Source organism: Vulpes vulpes, chromosome 12 (genome assembly GCF_048418805.1).
Source record: "Vulpes vulpes isolate BD-2025 chromosome 12, VulVul3, whole genome shotgun sequence".
NCBI lineage: Eukaryota > Metazoa > Chordata > Mammalia > Carnivora > Canidae > Vulpes > Vulpes vulpes.
The window spans coordinates 71,772,375-71,785,408 of NC_132791.1; the positions used below are offsets into that span (position 1 = coordinate 71,772,375).

A 13,034-nucleotide genomic window follows, 5' to 3' on the forward strand; every position below is an offset into this window, starting at 1 on the left:
TTCTGGTGCAGAAAATTGTAGGCTCTTGTGTCAGGCTTCAAAGGGGTTGGCCTCAGTGCCACCCCTGTTGTCAGGCCTAGGACTAAAGACCCTAGGGAGGTGAGGGCTGGTGCATCTGCTGGGTTCAGGCACAGGCTGTGCCCTGCCCGGTTTCCACCAATGGGCACAGGGGAGATAACCTTATTACCAGAGCTCAGATGCTGTTCCTTTACACAACAACAGGGAGCTGACACAAACGATGGGGACTAATCTAGTGGATTCCAGATAGACACCTGTGGAAAGCACCTGCCAGGGCAGTCATTTTTTAACTTCCAAAGCCAGGTACTGTTTATAAGCTGTGAAAACGGACTCCACGCATGCTCACCCCCATCCCCAACGGGACCAAGACCTCAAATGTTCAAAAGGAACCAAAAGTAAGTGCTGTAACACTGTCAAGACTTAGTCCATCCACCTGCCCTCAGGGGACTGCCCAGTCCACCTCCCTTTTGTCCTCTAGGCTGGCCTGGTTCGTCTTGGGCTCTCACCCTGCAGGAGGGTCCCCACAGCCTAGCTGATTCCAAATCTGCCACCGCTCCCCTGAAACCCATCTGTTAGAATAGGAACCTGGGCAGCTCAGCAGAGTTAGGTCCCTGGGTTCTGCGGGGCCCAGGTACAAAGTCCTGTTCCTTGCGAGCTGTAGGTTTTCCCATCCAATCAAGAAGTACATGGCAGCCAGAGCAGCTGCTAGGGGCCCCCTTCCCTTTCATCACTTCCTCTGAGCAGCTTTTTCCAGAACCTTTATACATACCGCTGCACTGCCCCCAGCTGGTCTAGCACGAAAGAGCTATCAGTACCTGGTTTTCAGGGTACCCAATTTGGACTCCAACTTGCTGGGGAGCCTTGGGCAGGTCACTTCACCTCTGTGCCTTAGCGCTCATCTGCACACACAGAAAGGGAAGCAGAATACCTGAGTTCTAGACCACCAGGCAGGGTGTTCAGTGCTCTTGCCTGTGTCCTACCCAGGTTTCTTTTCCTGCTCCCTCCCCCATCTACAAGTACTAGACAGGCACTATTCAAAGATCACAGAGCCAGTTACAAATATTCAGCAGCGTGCAACAGAACTTTCCTACTCATGCATCAGATATGCACTTGAACTCTGGGACCTGCATGCAAACTGTGGTCTGGCAACCTTCCTGACCCTGGGCAACAAGGGACCACAGATGGCCAAGGCCAGTGTTCCTCCAGCTGAATCACTCATTACCCAGGGGTCAACTCCCCACAGCATCTGGAGGGGTTCTGGTCCTGGCCAACAAGTACTGCAGGCCGATGGAACACAAGGTTCCAAAAAAGCAGAATGGTCCCAAGACTCACTTTTCAAAAGCTAAATGGTTCTTTCTGTATGAACTTTACCCTTCCTCCCACTTCTAGTTCCTTCTCTTCCTCCAACAGGCCTTTGCAACACAGATAACCCCTCCCATAAACCAAGTTAGCTGATGGGCCTGGGGAAGGAGCCCTCCATGAGCAGGCTCCCCACACAACTCCATGCAAGATCCCAGGGGCAGTACTAGGCCTGGAACACAGCTGAATAGCAACCCCAGAACTACACCTCCCCTTTAAAGTTGCTCTAACCCAAAAGACAGCCTACAAGGACACATTCCAAGTACAAGACTTTTGTACCCCAGCCTGACTGCAGACCTTTCTTCTCCACCAGGAGCCGAACGGGGTGGGGGGGGGGGGGGCACCCAGTCCTCTGAGGGCCTGCAACAGGCTGGCAGGATCCATGGAACCCTTCACACAGTTCTGTGCAACATTCTGAAATGCTGCCATCTGTAGACACTTTAAAACAGCTAGGATCCTAATCATCCCAGATCAAAGAACATCTTTTTTTTTTTTTTTTTTTTTCAAAGAACATCTTTACTGTTCACAGCCAGTGAAGTGAAAATGGCTTAAAATCAATATGGCTCAAGCTTTGAGTCTTTACTAGGATCTACTGAATTCTTTGGGGACCATACCTTTAAAAAGTGTTTAATGCCATCTATTCAAGAGTTACCGGTAGTTCTGCCAAAACAAACGGATTTCAATTACTGCATTAAAACGACTAGTCCTTTCTAGGACTTGGTATTCTACCTCAGAAACGTCACATAAGGAATCAATTCTCCTCGGTTTGTGGTCTTTGGGAATCAAATATTAATATCGAAGAACTTCATCTGAAAATCACTTAATAAGCTAGTTCTTCTGAAGGACCCCGACCCCATGCAAGCAAAAGGCCACCAGGGTAGGAAGGGCAGCTCCTCCTCAGGACCCCCTTGCCTATGGCCCTGCCTCCTTAGCCACACTGCTAAAGGACTCCAAGAACATGCACAACATGCAGTGAGCATACTTCCCACTGCTCCCTTTGTTTTGTGCAAGCACGCAGCCATTTATAGACAGTTTGGGTTAGATCCTGTGCAGCCAGGCCAATCACACAGCCCTTCCACAAGGGCCCGAAAGGGACATTTACCTTCAGTTGAGGAGTCGGCCGACCTCGACACAATGGCCTCGACTGCCGAGCCTCCTGCCACAGCCAGAGACACGGGCCACTGTCACCTACGCCCCAGGCAGGAAGAGAGCACCAAGAAACAGTCCACATGACACTGAAGCACAGACAAGACAAAGTGCAGTTTTTAAAAGAAGATTTATTTGACAAGTTTCACTTAGCGCAATACACCTAAAGGAAATCACGATACAAGGAAAAGTTTAAATCAAGGCCTCAGAATTTCATACAAACACCAAGACCAAAATCCTAACGTATGGTGTTGCGTCTCAAAGTTGCCCATTAACTTAAAAAAAAAAAAAAGCTTAAACTTACGTGCCTTAGAGGTTATTAAATGAAACTAGAATTAACAAACATGCCAAATGTGTTCACTTTTAATCGTAGACACAGCTCCTATATTGCGTTTTACAAAAAAGCATGTCTTTCAACATGCATCCCAACAGTGTTCAATGTAACGTGGTAGAAGAGCAACATTTAACATAATTCAACTGCTTTAACCTAAATACACTTGCTGCTTATTAAGTACATCCTACAATAGAACTAGAGAAAAGCTGAAAATTGTTTAACAGTTCTAGTTTACTCAGGTGTTACATCCTAGATGAATGTTTGTGTTCAAAAATACTGAACCTTAAGTCTTTAAAACAATCCTGATTCCCACTTAGAGTAATAAGCATCAATCACAAGCTTGTATTGCAAAACTGTTAAACTTTTTTTCTTTAAAAAACGTTGACCAAGAGAGTCAGTGATCAGGATCAGTTACATTCCCCATCCACCACTCATACTGGACATGCTAGACATCCCTCCCATTCCGTTCACTCCCATAGATGCACGGCTTCCACTACTGTAGTAGCTGCTGCTCACTGCTCCTTGGCTGCCTGCAGAGAGATCCAGGTGACAAGTCAGCAGAATCATCAGATTAACAGGCCAATAAAATATAGCATTCCAAGAAAAAGTTTAAAAAGTATACGAGTACAAATGGCTGCTGTCCAAGTGGCGAGAAGCATGTTTGGGAAAGGGGACTCCCGACTCCAAACAAGTCTCAATTAACCCCTTCTCTCTGCAGTACCAACTTGCCAGACTCTTGTGCTACCATTTAATTGGATGCTTCAGGATCAACATAGAAAATTAAGTTTAAAGGAAAACTAGTGTTTTTCAAAAATTGCAAAATTACTTCATGTTGTTTTTAAAGCTAAGCAAGGCATTTAAAAAAAAAAAAAATTTTACCATAAACATTCACAATGTGTCCATCGAATGGCATATATGAATAGGGAGGACAGGGGCAGTCTCTTGCTTTTCCTATTCATGGTGGGCAGGAAGTGAGATGACAAAAGTTGGGACTAAAGGCAACTCACTGTGCCCAAAATGGCAGCCTCCATGGAGTTAAGTCAGAGCCATTGACTGCTATAGAAATATTACAACATATCAGTATTTGCTATTGGGAATTTATATTTTTTGAGAAAATATTTACCTATGCAATGTTTGATTGAAAATCACTGGAGTTTTCCTGTAAAACTTGGTCTGCAAAAGGATTTTGTAGGGTAAGACTATAATACCAAAATCACCATTCTTTAGACCAATTGAAAAAAAATAAAAATAAAGCAATCCTAGGATAAACCTGACTAGTAAATACGGTCCTAAACCCAACCACCATTCTACTATTTAAAATTCTCCCTCCAACTAAAATGGATTTAATGCTAACCATAGACAGAAAAAAAAAAAAATCAACAGTTTAATTTTTTAATAAACGGAGGCAGATGTTTTCTGGCTCGACATTATTCAAAGTTGCAATGACTATTTTCAATTTCTGTAACACTTCCCCCCTCCCCATGATTGGTTCTGAAAATTAAGCTAATAAGAACAAGTTACTTTTGGATCAAAAGCAAATATTTATTAACCCAGTTTTACCAAAAGGAGCCTGCATATTCCCCCAACTAAGAAACCTGCCTAAAACTTATTTCAAGTATATAAAAAAACATGCTTACCATATCCACTCATGCTGCTCTGGCCGCCATAGCCGCCTCCATAACCACCACTCAGCTGCTGACTGGCTGGGCCACCATAACTGGACTGGTTTGCTGTTAAGTTAAGAGAACATTAGAACCCTGTTCCATATGTAATGTGGTACCTGGTGGTACCGGGCTTGTAATTCTAAGTCTATGATTTTCCAGTCTTGATCTGATATCACTATAACCCTCTGCCTCCTTCTGCCTATTGCCTATGACCAAACTACCTTTCTATCCATCATATAAACTAGACAAACGTTTATAAACCAAAAGGCTAACAGTATATGCACATCAGCAGGACTAAATCCACGTGATTCCAGTAGGTAGAGGCATTGAGAAGATTTTAGAATACTGCTTAACTGGATTTAGTGGGGTTTTCCCCCCATAATTTGTAAGTAAGGTTATGTCATACAGTTGATCACCGAACACCTAATTATACGCAACTAACCATGCCCAAAACTTTGACCTTGTGCTTTTAACTAATCATTAATTTCAGACTTCTACTTCATACTTAAGACAATTCAACTAGTTTCCGCAGTCCCCTCCCCCAAAACTACTTAAAACTAGTTATCTAAACATTTTAACTCACAAGGATTTAAATTAGCCAGACACAAAATCCAAATTGAAAACCATTTCGCTTAACTGCATTATGCTAAACTCATTAAAATATAAATTAACTTATATAATTGACTTATATAGATATGTTTTGGTTTTTAAAAAAACTAACGATATTTACACAAGCCCATGCCTCCCATCATTTGGCTACCATAAGCACCACCGCTTGCTCCTGCTGTAGAATTCAAGAAGAGTTCTACATATCTGTGTTCTGAAATGAGAGAAAAGGCATACAAGGTTAGCTTAAAAAAAGACACTAAAGTGATATTTACACAAACCCATGCCTCCTAGCATTTGGCTACCGTAAGCACCACCGCTTGCTCCTGCTGTAGAATTCAAGAAGAGTTCTACATATCTGTGTTCTGAAATGAGAAAAAAAAAATTTTGAAAGTGTTTGTTGGTGAAAGAAAAAAGAGAAGCACTTTAAGTTCTTAAACAAGTAGATCTGTGAACTTCAAATACTTTTGGTAAAAGTAATTCTAGCTGCTTCTCAGAGGATTAATAACTACACTGGTTTCAAAAAGCAGCCTTTTGATCTAAACATTCACCTAAATTGTTTTACGTTTGTCAATTAAGAATATACTTCAAGTTCGTGTTACCATCAAAAACTCCTTTTCAATCATACTAATTTTTAAAACCCACATGCTTTAAAAAAAAAAAACCCACATGCTTTTTAAACACACACCAAAGAACTAACGCATTATTGAAAAATAAATTTCTCACACATCCTTATTACTTCTCTATCCACAAACACTGGTCTGGTCGCCGTTAAAAGAGACCCCAAGATACTTAAAACCACACTTACGCATATTTGCTTTGTCTTTTGACATAGCTGCCACAGCATCTTCATGAGTTGCAAACTCGACATCTGCTTCACCAGTTACTCTGCCATCAGGACCAATTTCAATATGTACTCTCACAGGGTTAAGCGGTGAAAAAAACTAAATACAAGGTATTTCAGAGAACAAAGTCAAATATCTACTGTTACAAGGAAAAAATAATTTACAGCTTAATGTTTCACTTAAGAGTTAAGACTGAAGTTTTACTGCTATCCTGGAACAGAAAACTTATAAATTTATCTTACACTTACATTATAAATGTCATTCTCAGTAGCTCTGTAAGGTAATCCCCGCATGTGTACACAATGTCCTGTTGTGCTCTGGAAAGTAGAGCCACCATCCCCATATCTGTGATCAGACATTCCTGAAAAACAGTAATTGAGGTCTAGATTGACAAGAGTGTAAGTACTCTTCAGCTGAGAAGTTCAATTCTTACCTTACCTCTTCCAAATCTATCGGACCCAAATCCATAGCCATCATTATAGCCATTATAATCATCATAGCCTCCATAACCTGAAAAACAGTAATTACAATCAATCAAATGGAAACAGTTACATGAGGAGCAGACCCTGTGATGCCTGCATATTCTCACTTACCTCCACCATAAGCACCACGCCTCATCCGTTCAAAGCCGGCTCCCCTGCCAATGCTGTTATACCCTCTGCCAGCTCCAGGTCTGTCATAGGGACCTGGCCGCTGCATGGCCATAAGCTTTCGTGGTGGATCATAGTGAGTTCTAACTTCAGCTCGACTGCTCTTAAAGATTTCGATATACCTAAAGCATTGTTCACGAGGGAAGGGGATGGGGAGGGGAGAGAAAACATTAGTCCACTTCATACAGGTATTTAGTTACACAAGAAAACAATGTAGTCATAGCCATGAAACTGACTAATATTTAAAGCCAGATTTCTTATATTTGCATAGGCAATGACCAGAAATTCACTCAAATGTAAGATTTTTATAAACGTAAACTTTATATATATAGAGTAAAACACTCCTCTGAGGCAGAGCCCAACCTTAGAGGTAAAGAGGAGTACTATAAATGTCTTAGGAGGGAAAGAGTTCCACTCAACTTTCAACATGTCAGGTCTTAAATCCATTGGCAGCATGTATAGCAAGTGGGCTAAAAAGCCAGCCTCCACCAACAGTCTAGCCCACACTACACATTTCATTTCGCCAGTAATACCCCAGGCCTATGCTTTTAGTAGGAATCAGCATAGGTAAGCGCATGCTTCAATGAAAAATAGTCACAAGCAAAGAGAATAAAACCTTTTGTGACAATTTCTTGAAAGCTATGCTTATTAATACATATGCAGAATATTTATACAGCAAGAAAAAGTTTGTTGCATTTCAACTTTAAAAACAAGATCAGAAAGTATCACATTTTCTTATGGTAATATTAATTTACTAGGTGGGTGTTATTACAGCTAAAGCCAGGTTTGTATTAACATTTTTTTAAAGCCATAGTCTCTCAACTCTATTGATTAGAATTAGGAATCTTACAATATTTGACAGGGAGATCAAATTAACTGAGGGCAATTTTAAAACCTAAACTTTCATCTCAATGTATGATGGGACTTTAAAAGAAAATTTGAAAATTGTGGCAAACATCAATTAGTGGGGACTAGAAAATATATTTTTCTTCTAAGCAGAGAGAATATGGATTTAATTGTTTACCATAAGAAAAGTGACAAATCCAACCAACCATCCATCCCCACCTGTGCCCTATTCTTTCCTTGTGTTTCTTTAGAGCCTTTTCAGCTATTTCCTGTGAAGCAAACTGCACGAAGGCCTCCCCCGTACTCCTCCCCTGGAAGTCCACCGGCAATGTTATCCCATTTGGCACGATTTCCAACCCTTCAACCCAAGGACAAATAACCCCAGTAGGGGGGCAATATTAACATCACAAGCCCAGAAATGATTCTTCTTATAGCTTTAAATAAACCAGAATTTTAACTTTAGGTGAACGGTATGCTTTCAACAGTACTGTTTACATATGCATTGTAATAATATGAAGTTCCATTATTACAAAGTACAACTCAATTCTTAACACACCCCATGGCATAGTATGTTAAAAACAAAAACAAAAACACTTGAACACAGGATGCATTAAGAATAACAATTAACACTCTAATCTATGCAAATTAATGTTGAGATTTACACAAGAATTTAATATAATTTTCAAGCAATATATACAACAGTTACTAAACTTCAAACACACCTTTTACCTCATTTTATATTTCAATGTTTTAAGTTAGTGGAACTTCAACTTTTTTTAAAAAAAAATATACATTTAAACATTTTATATACAAATTCAAACATTGCTTAAGTCATATAATTGACAAACATACAATCTAAACTTTTCAACAAACAACTGATCTAACACAGCACAATCATGCACTCTTATGCTCTAACAGTAGTATGATTCACTTCTGGAATTTCCGTCTATGAAAAATCCTTTCCGTGGATACATTCCCAAGCTTACAAAAAGGGCTTAAAGCACTTTCCTAGAAGATATGAAATTATGTTCATATTTAACGTTGACAGATAGCATTCAATTCTCACCAGTTTAGACAAAAACAATCAAAACAGACTTGATTTCAAAAATTCTGGCAAAACATTAGGACTTGATACATTTCTAAGATTTTATTACATACTACACTAAACCATGAAAGGATTTCTTGTTAATTCCACTTTATCACATCATGAATATTAAAAGTTACTGAAAATATATGATTTAACATTCTGCTAAACATGCAATTTTATCAGCTCTTCAGCATAAAAACATTCAAATACTTTAGGCCCAGAACAATTTCAAAACACTTTCTGTATTTCAGATACTGAGACTACATTCAAACTACTCCTACATTAGATTGGTTTATATTTAATTCCCTGGCTAAAAAACCAACAGCTCCTTCCATAAGTTTTTTTTCTTCTTACAGAAAATTAATTAGACCATTAGAGACATTTCTGGGCCCAAGACCCAAATGTGTCTTAAGACATAGGCACTTGCCATCAATTACAACAACCTAACTGATACTAATCTAATGTTAAGTGATCTTACCTTTAACTTGAAGTACTTTGCTGAACAGCATTGTGAGAAAAGTAAAGCTGTTGAGGACAATCCTTAAAGATCTACTCTAACTACAACACTAAGTATAGGCAAAGTTAGCATAACGGAAGTACTTAATTTCCACCTTTAAGATGGGCTTAAATTATTTGAAGGTCTCCAGGAAGAAGAAAACATTTAATTCATCTGCATATACTCACACTTGTTTAAATATCTAAGCTACTCGACTTTAAGGTCTATAAAATCACAAGTTGCCAGAAACTAGCCAGAACTCACTGCTCAGCATCAAACAGAACTACATACCTGAGAAGAACTGAACAATTTCTTCCTTGCTACATCCAAAGGGGAGTCCTCTAAGCCGTACAAAGCCATCATTGGCCGTGTCAGGACTATTTGGACCAGTATGCTTCAACACCCAATCCATTTCAACGTTGTTTGACTTGAATACTGAAAGAGGTGCTTAGAATTAGTCAATTTTGGAAAGTTAGAGAACAAAGTTCAGACTTCCTGGGTCTTTAGATAATCTAGGAAGAGCTGCCATAAACTCCCTTAGATGACCATTTCCATGCGGTCAAATACCTAAAATTCAGAAGGGGTAAGATAGAGCTCTATGTGTTTAATGTTTTATTTACTGTTACTAGGGCAACATAAATCAAACCTTCAACATATCTGTGTCCCATAGTTTCTCTGTCTTTTTTCAGGGCCAATTTGACTTCATCTTCTGATTCAAGTTCAACAAAAGCCTCGCCACTCGGTCTGCCTTCTCTGGTGTAGATGAAACGAATACCTTGAGCCCCATTTTGAATTTTGCAGTCTGGAAAGAAAACAACCGTTAATACAGAATTTAAAACAAAACAAAACAAAAAAAACCACCTCTGGGTGATACAGATGGAACGCCTGTTCATGCCCCTGCTACAAAGTAAAGTTTCTGCAAAGCACAGAATGACCCATATTACCAATTCCCAGGGCTGCTTGCCAGTACTTAAGCATTTATCTTCTCCCAAACTTTCTTATTCCCTAGACATGTTCCCATTACATCAGGAAAATCCAATAGCCAAAGCAGTTTCTTAAAATTATCTCCAAGTCCTCTCCACTGAACATCTTTAGTAACTTCTCATAAAGAAAGTCTGGAGTCTAATTTTATGCCACTGAGTCTGGTTTCAAGTTGTGGTCTGGGGCACGTGATGGTTTTACCTTACTAGCAGCAACATACAATTTCTCCTGCGAATCCAAACTGCAGGGCCAATACTCACCTAAAAGGGGATCAATGTTAGCAAGCTAAAATGCTCCAGTTGCACAGCTGAAGCCAAACCCAGTCTTGCTCACTGCAAGGTGGCTTCCAGTGTACTTGGTTCTCGTTTTACAGGTCCTTTTCCATTACCAACGCTAAATTCAGCCAATACTACAAGTGTCCTTCCAAAACCTGTGAATTTCTTCCAAATATACCCTCCTCAGTCTAAACTCACATTAACAATAAGGACATTTTTGTAGAAATTATTCAGGAAACCTGCTTACTGGAAAAAAGCCACAGACAAGTGAACTTCCCTGGGGCTTCAATGTCAACTGTAAAGTGAGCCAGATCAAGAACTAGATGAGCAAGATCTTTTCACAATTACCAAATCTTGATTAGGAAAATTGTCTGAAATTAAGAAGGGACATTTTAACTTTCTGAAGTCGAATGCCCCCACTTCAAGGGCATACCGAAATTGGAAATAAACTGTTATACTTTAAGGATTTGCAAAATGTTTATAGTATTGTTTGCCCAACTATTGGACAATTTTCTCAAAATGAAGAGGAAAATTCCATTTATCCTTTCGAAAAAACAGCCATAAGTTTTGGCCCTAGCCAAAAGACTAGGGCTTAAAAGTAGGTAAAGAAGAAAAAAAAAAATCCGCCAGAGGCAGCACTCGCCCACCCCACCCCCACCCCCACCCCCACGGGTTCGGAGAGCGGGCGGGGCTTTCGCAATTTCCATTGCGTAACAGCAGCCCGCCAGGCGCGAGCAGCCCAGCAGGAACGGCTGCCGTCCGCGCCCCGCTAGGGGGCGCCCCAGGCCCGCCTCGCCCCGCCCCGCCCCAGCCGCCCGCCTCCCCGCCCGACCGCCGGCCCGACCGCCGGCCCGACCGCCGGCCCCGGCCACCAACTCCCGCCTCCGCTTCAAACTCACCAGAAAAAAAACGCTGCACTTCATCCGCCGAGCAAGACCAGGGCAAGCCCCGGACCTTCACCACGAACCCCTCTCCGCCTTCGGTGCCCAACATCATCGTCTCTTACTGGGTCTCGGGGCCGACACAGGCTGCAAGACGAGCGACGAGCGTCAGAGAACGAGGAAAAGGCAAAATTAAACTGCCCTCTGACCTCGAGCCACCGGGCGGCCCGCGGCGCCCCAGAGGGGCCGAGCCCGTGCGGACGCCCGAACCCTGCCCATTCCGACACTCAGCACCCCTTCGGCCAGCAGCCCGGCCCCCAAAGCCGCTTTGGACACCCGGTGCCGACGCTCCGAGGCGAGGGGGCCCTGGCCTGGCGCCAGCGTGGATGCAAGGAAATGGCGGCGGCCGCTTCCGCTCCGCCTCCTCCGACATCTCACACAATAGAGTCGACGCGGCCTGCAGGCCTCCACGGCCCCGCCGCTACTCAGCCCACTATTCCTGGCTCCAAGCGGCAGCCCGCACCTCGCCGGTCACCCCCAGGCTCTACAGAGGTCTGGAGGTAAGCAATCCTCCCAAAAACGGCATCCTCGAGGATCACTGGGCGGCAAACACCACGCGGCAAACACTCACCTGAACACACGACTTCGGCGTGGCTGAGAAGAAATGGCCAGCGGGCGCCTGCGCAACCTAAATAAGGCCCTTTGAACGAGCTCTGCGCACGCGCAGCTAGGTGCCCGCACCGCCCCCTTGCGTCACAGAGAGCTCCGACGCATGCGTAATTTCTTGAGCCGCCCCCCCGCCGCCAGCGAGCTGTTATGCGCTTGCGTCGTAGACTTCTTTCCCCCCACCTCCATAAACCCGCTCTGCTTTTTTGCGCCTGCGTCATCCCGCGATTATTGAACTCGGAGCCTCCGCGGTTTATGATTTTAGTTTCAGGCGCATGCGTCTTCCTTCAAACCGTTCTGTCGCCTTACCCGCCGGAGTGGGGGAGGGGAACGGTGGGGGTCAATTCCCAGTGGGTACGGTCTGTAAGGCAGTCCCGAGCTCTGGGTGGTGGTGAGGTGGCCGTGTCCCTACCGCTCTCCTAGCCTGTTATCCGTGCTCGGAGCCGACGCAGGGGCAGCCGCTCCCCGGTCGGGCCGCCTGTACCCCCTTTCTCCCTAGAGCCAGCCCGCGACCAGCTGGGCCCTCCGCGGGGCTGCGACGTCAGCAGCGCGTCGGAGGTGTGTGCGCCTCCGCTCCTCTTACCTGCCACCGTCGGGCCTGGGGCCCGGACCCGCGCGGCGTCCCAGTGCCCCTGCCTGAGGCCCGCACCCCGCGACCCTCGCCGCGGCACCCCGGGGGGCACCCCGGGTTAGGCCGGCCGTGCACGGCCTAGTGTCTGGTGAGCGCCGGGCTCCGCTCTCCCCCAAGTGGGCTCTTCAAAGGCTGAGCGGGACCCCCGGGCCTCCCCGTGTGCGCACGCGGTACGGGACTCGTGAGACTCGTGGTTCCCGCCGGCACTGCGGGAAACTGACCTGCTGTCCTCACCGGCTCAGGCCCGGTGGGCACAGGCCACGAACATGTGAACAGTCAGGTACGTGGAGCCCTTAGGGTAGGCCTCCCTGGCGTTGGAAGATGCAGGCGAAGCGTGCTCCTGCCCACGCGCAATGGCATTGGAGGCCAAATCCAGATTTGGCAGGTCCGAGAAAACGAGAGAAAGACATCCATGGAATAAAGAGGATCGATGATCCAAGAGAGGAACCCCAGAGGTGGGGAAGGGCCGGACCTTGGAACCATCTTGACCGACCATTTAGGCCTTGGCAACAGTGTTAACCCCGAGAGCGAGGGGAACGCATTGCCAGC

At 44.1% G+C, this 13,034-nt stretch overlaps 1 protein-coding gene across 11 annotated transcripts; it reads right to left on the reverse strand.

Moving 5' to 3' along the window:
- Window positions 1-2,634: 2,634 nt before the first annotated feature.
- On the reverse strand, window positions 2,635-12,383 carry HNRNPH1 (heterogeneous nuclear ribonucleoprotein H1). 11 transcript variants are annotated; one of them, XM_026015393.2, is made up of 14 exons: window positions 11,820-11,960; window positions 11,207-11,335; window positions 9,698-9,853; window positions 9,343-9,486; window positions 7,688-7,826; window positions 6,566-6,744; window positions 6,411-6,482; window positions 6,221-6,354; window positions 5,936-6,071; window positions 5,433-5,492; window positions 5,252-5,341; window positions 4,495-4,587; window positions 3,981-4,030; window positions 2,635-3,387 (listed from the first exon to the last, which is right to left on the reverse strand). In XM_026015393.2, the coding sequence occupies exons 2-13, from the start codon at window positions 11,301-11,303 to the stop codon at window positions 3,981-3,983; spliced, it is 1,350 nt and encodes a 449-aa protein (XP_025871178.1). In that variant the 5' UTR covers window positions 11,304-11,335; window positions 11,820-11,960; the 3' UTR covers window positions 2,635-3,387. The 11 variants fall into 11 exon arrangements, with proteins under 11 accessions (XP_025871178.1, XP_072587952.1, XP_072587957.1 ...); XM_072731851.1 differs by having other exon boundaries at window positions 11,712-11,827; XM_072731856.1 differs by lacking the exon at window positions 7,688-7,826 and having other exon boundaries at window positions 11,820-12,383.
- Between the last annotated feature and the right edge of the window lie 651 nt (window positions 12,384-13,034).

What these genes read in the sequence shown, in the direction of transcription:
- HNRNPH1 (XM_026015389.2), bottom strand. Translation starts at nt 11,303, where the DNA reads ATGATGTTGGGCACCGAAGGCGGAGAGGGGTTCGTGGTGAAGGTCCGG. An exon ending in GTCCGATAGATTTGGAAGAG is followed by an intron (nt 6,355 to 6,410) that starts GTAAGGTAAGAA and finishes TTGTCAATCTAG; the next exon opens with ACCTCAATTACTGTTTTTCA. An exon ending in AGCAAGCGGTGGTGCTTACG is followed by an intron (nt 5,342 to 5,432) that starts GTAGCCAAATGC and finishes CTCTCATTTCAG; the next exon opens with AACACAGATATGTAGAACTC.